The sequence below is a fragment of the Perkinsus marinus genome, assembly GCF_000006405.1.
Source record: "Perkinsus marinus ATCC 50983 genomic scaffold scf_1104296975866, whole genome shotgun sequence".
Taxonomy (NCBI): domain Eukaryota; phylum Perkinsozoa; order Perkinsida; family Perkinsidae; genus Perkinsus; species Perkinsus marinus.
Genome location: NW_003200635.1, coordinates 1 through 1,780, shown reverse-complemented (window position 1 = coordinate 1,780; position 1,780 = coordinate 1). Strand labels below are relative to the sequence as shown.

The 1,780-nt window shown below is 40.9% G+C and overlaps 1 protein-coding gene across 1 annotated transcript; it reads right to left on the bottom strand.

Moving 5' to 3' along the window:
• Nucleotides 1-1,402: 1,402 nt before the first annotated feature.
• Pmar_PMAR027668 (hypothetical protein) lies at nt 1,403-1,641 on the bottom strand (the record flags this gene model as incomplete). The annotated part of the gene is made up of 1 exon (XM_002765058.1): nt 1,403-1,641. A coding segment is annotated over one exon (239 nt), but the record flags the coding sequence as incomplete, so codon positions are not given.
• Between the last annotated feature and the right edge of the window lie 139 nt (nt 1,642-1,780).

Genomic DNA, 1,780 nt, shown 5'->3' with positions numbered 1-1,780 from the left:
GTCTGTCGAACGTGCATTTCTGCGGGGACTTCTGTGACAAATGTCCTTCTAGCTGTAAATGCACATTCCAGGTTTGCTGTGGATGTAAGTGTCACGAGTGCAGAGATATGGTCGTTTAAGAGCGGAACCAGTTCTGAAGTTTGACTTATTATCTTCAAGACATCGTTCTAATCTAACCACACCACAGTTCCCGTTATCTATGAGTATTGTCCTGCCGAGTCTAAGATCAGATCATATGTTGAAGTTTGATTATGCTCTATAGTTGAGCATACCTTCCATGCCGCATATAGCTTACGGGTTTTTTTGATATATTTTGATACAAGTCCTCAGCTTCTTACAGTTTGTCTTGTTCTGTTCAGTAACTGGATCTACGTAACATCCTACTGATTCTTTCAATTTGGATATTTCAAATCGACCACTCTCTGAGAAGCCCATTATGTTTCATAATTTATAAATGAAACTCGGCCCTGGAACCTAGCGATACAGGATGGTGCCGAGAAAGTGTCCACCCCTCGTAATTTTGCGGCACGTGACACTTGATGAACAACAAAAGCATCATTTGAAAGCCATCATTGAGCTCTTCCCAATCCTGTATGAACGGTTGCACGCTGTTGCAATGACAAAAGCGCACGCCCTAGGATCGCAATGTACGGGACGACTTAGAGTAGAACTAGAAGAAATCAGTAGTGGTCTTGAAGTAGATGTACTTCTTGGTGGTTCAGTCGCGTCGTTAGACGGAGGTGTAGAGGGAGTTAAACCTGTTGAATCATGAGGAAATGCACAGCGATCACGGTTCGACAATTTCATTCCAGATCTAAGTAACATCCCGTGTAGCTTGTAACACGATCAGGTGAGGCAATAGAGATTACGATGCGATACTAGTGAGGACTGGTTAACTCAAGTAGAACTAGAGTTAGGATGAGGTAGCAGATCACACAATCAATCACTGGACTCAGTCCAGTCTAACAATTACCACTAGAATACTAGCTTCCTAGCTTTAAGTAGCTTAGAGAGAACCAGAGACGGATCTAACCGTTTCTAGTATCCAAAACCGTTAGATAGATGCATCCGAGCGAGAATAATAATATTATAGTTCAACAATAGAATACGAGGCGAGCGAGATCTTTGTCGCGCTGCCACGATGGGACAGCACATACCCCGCAAATGAATACTAGATACTTCTAGTAGATTCATTTAACACATTAGAATATCTTAGTTAACTAACAAGATAGACTAGAAGGTTGTTCGAATAGCAATATCTAGAAGCATAATCTAATATGCTAAATCAAATAAAATAGATACTTAATCATCATAGATACTTAATCATCATAGATACTTAATCGTCATAGATACTTACTTATCATAGATACTTAACCCCATAGATACTTAGGCATCATAATACTTCTCCGTAGATACTTCTAGAATATGTATAATGTCGGGATTAGACTCGTTTATACGAACCAAGTCTAGAGCCCAAGCATTGGAAGTGATGACGCCATGAATCGCTGCTCCAATGCGATTTCCTAGGGCCATATAATCTCTAGAACTAGGGTCCAATGCCAATAGATCACATATAGAGTGATTATCGTCGATCTTATAGAATATACAGGGTAGTAGACTGTTCTTGATCATAGCCGACATGCGTAGACAGGAGTAGAATAAAGTATCCCCTAGAGGCCTAACTCGTATGGTGGCTGTAGACATATGATGCCTCTTGAGTAGAGGCTCCGACATAATAGATTCTAAGTCACGATAGACGAACCCGAGTAGACCAACCACA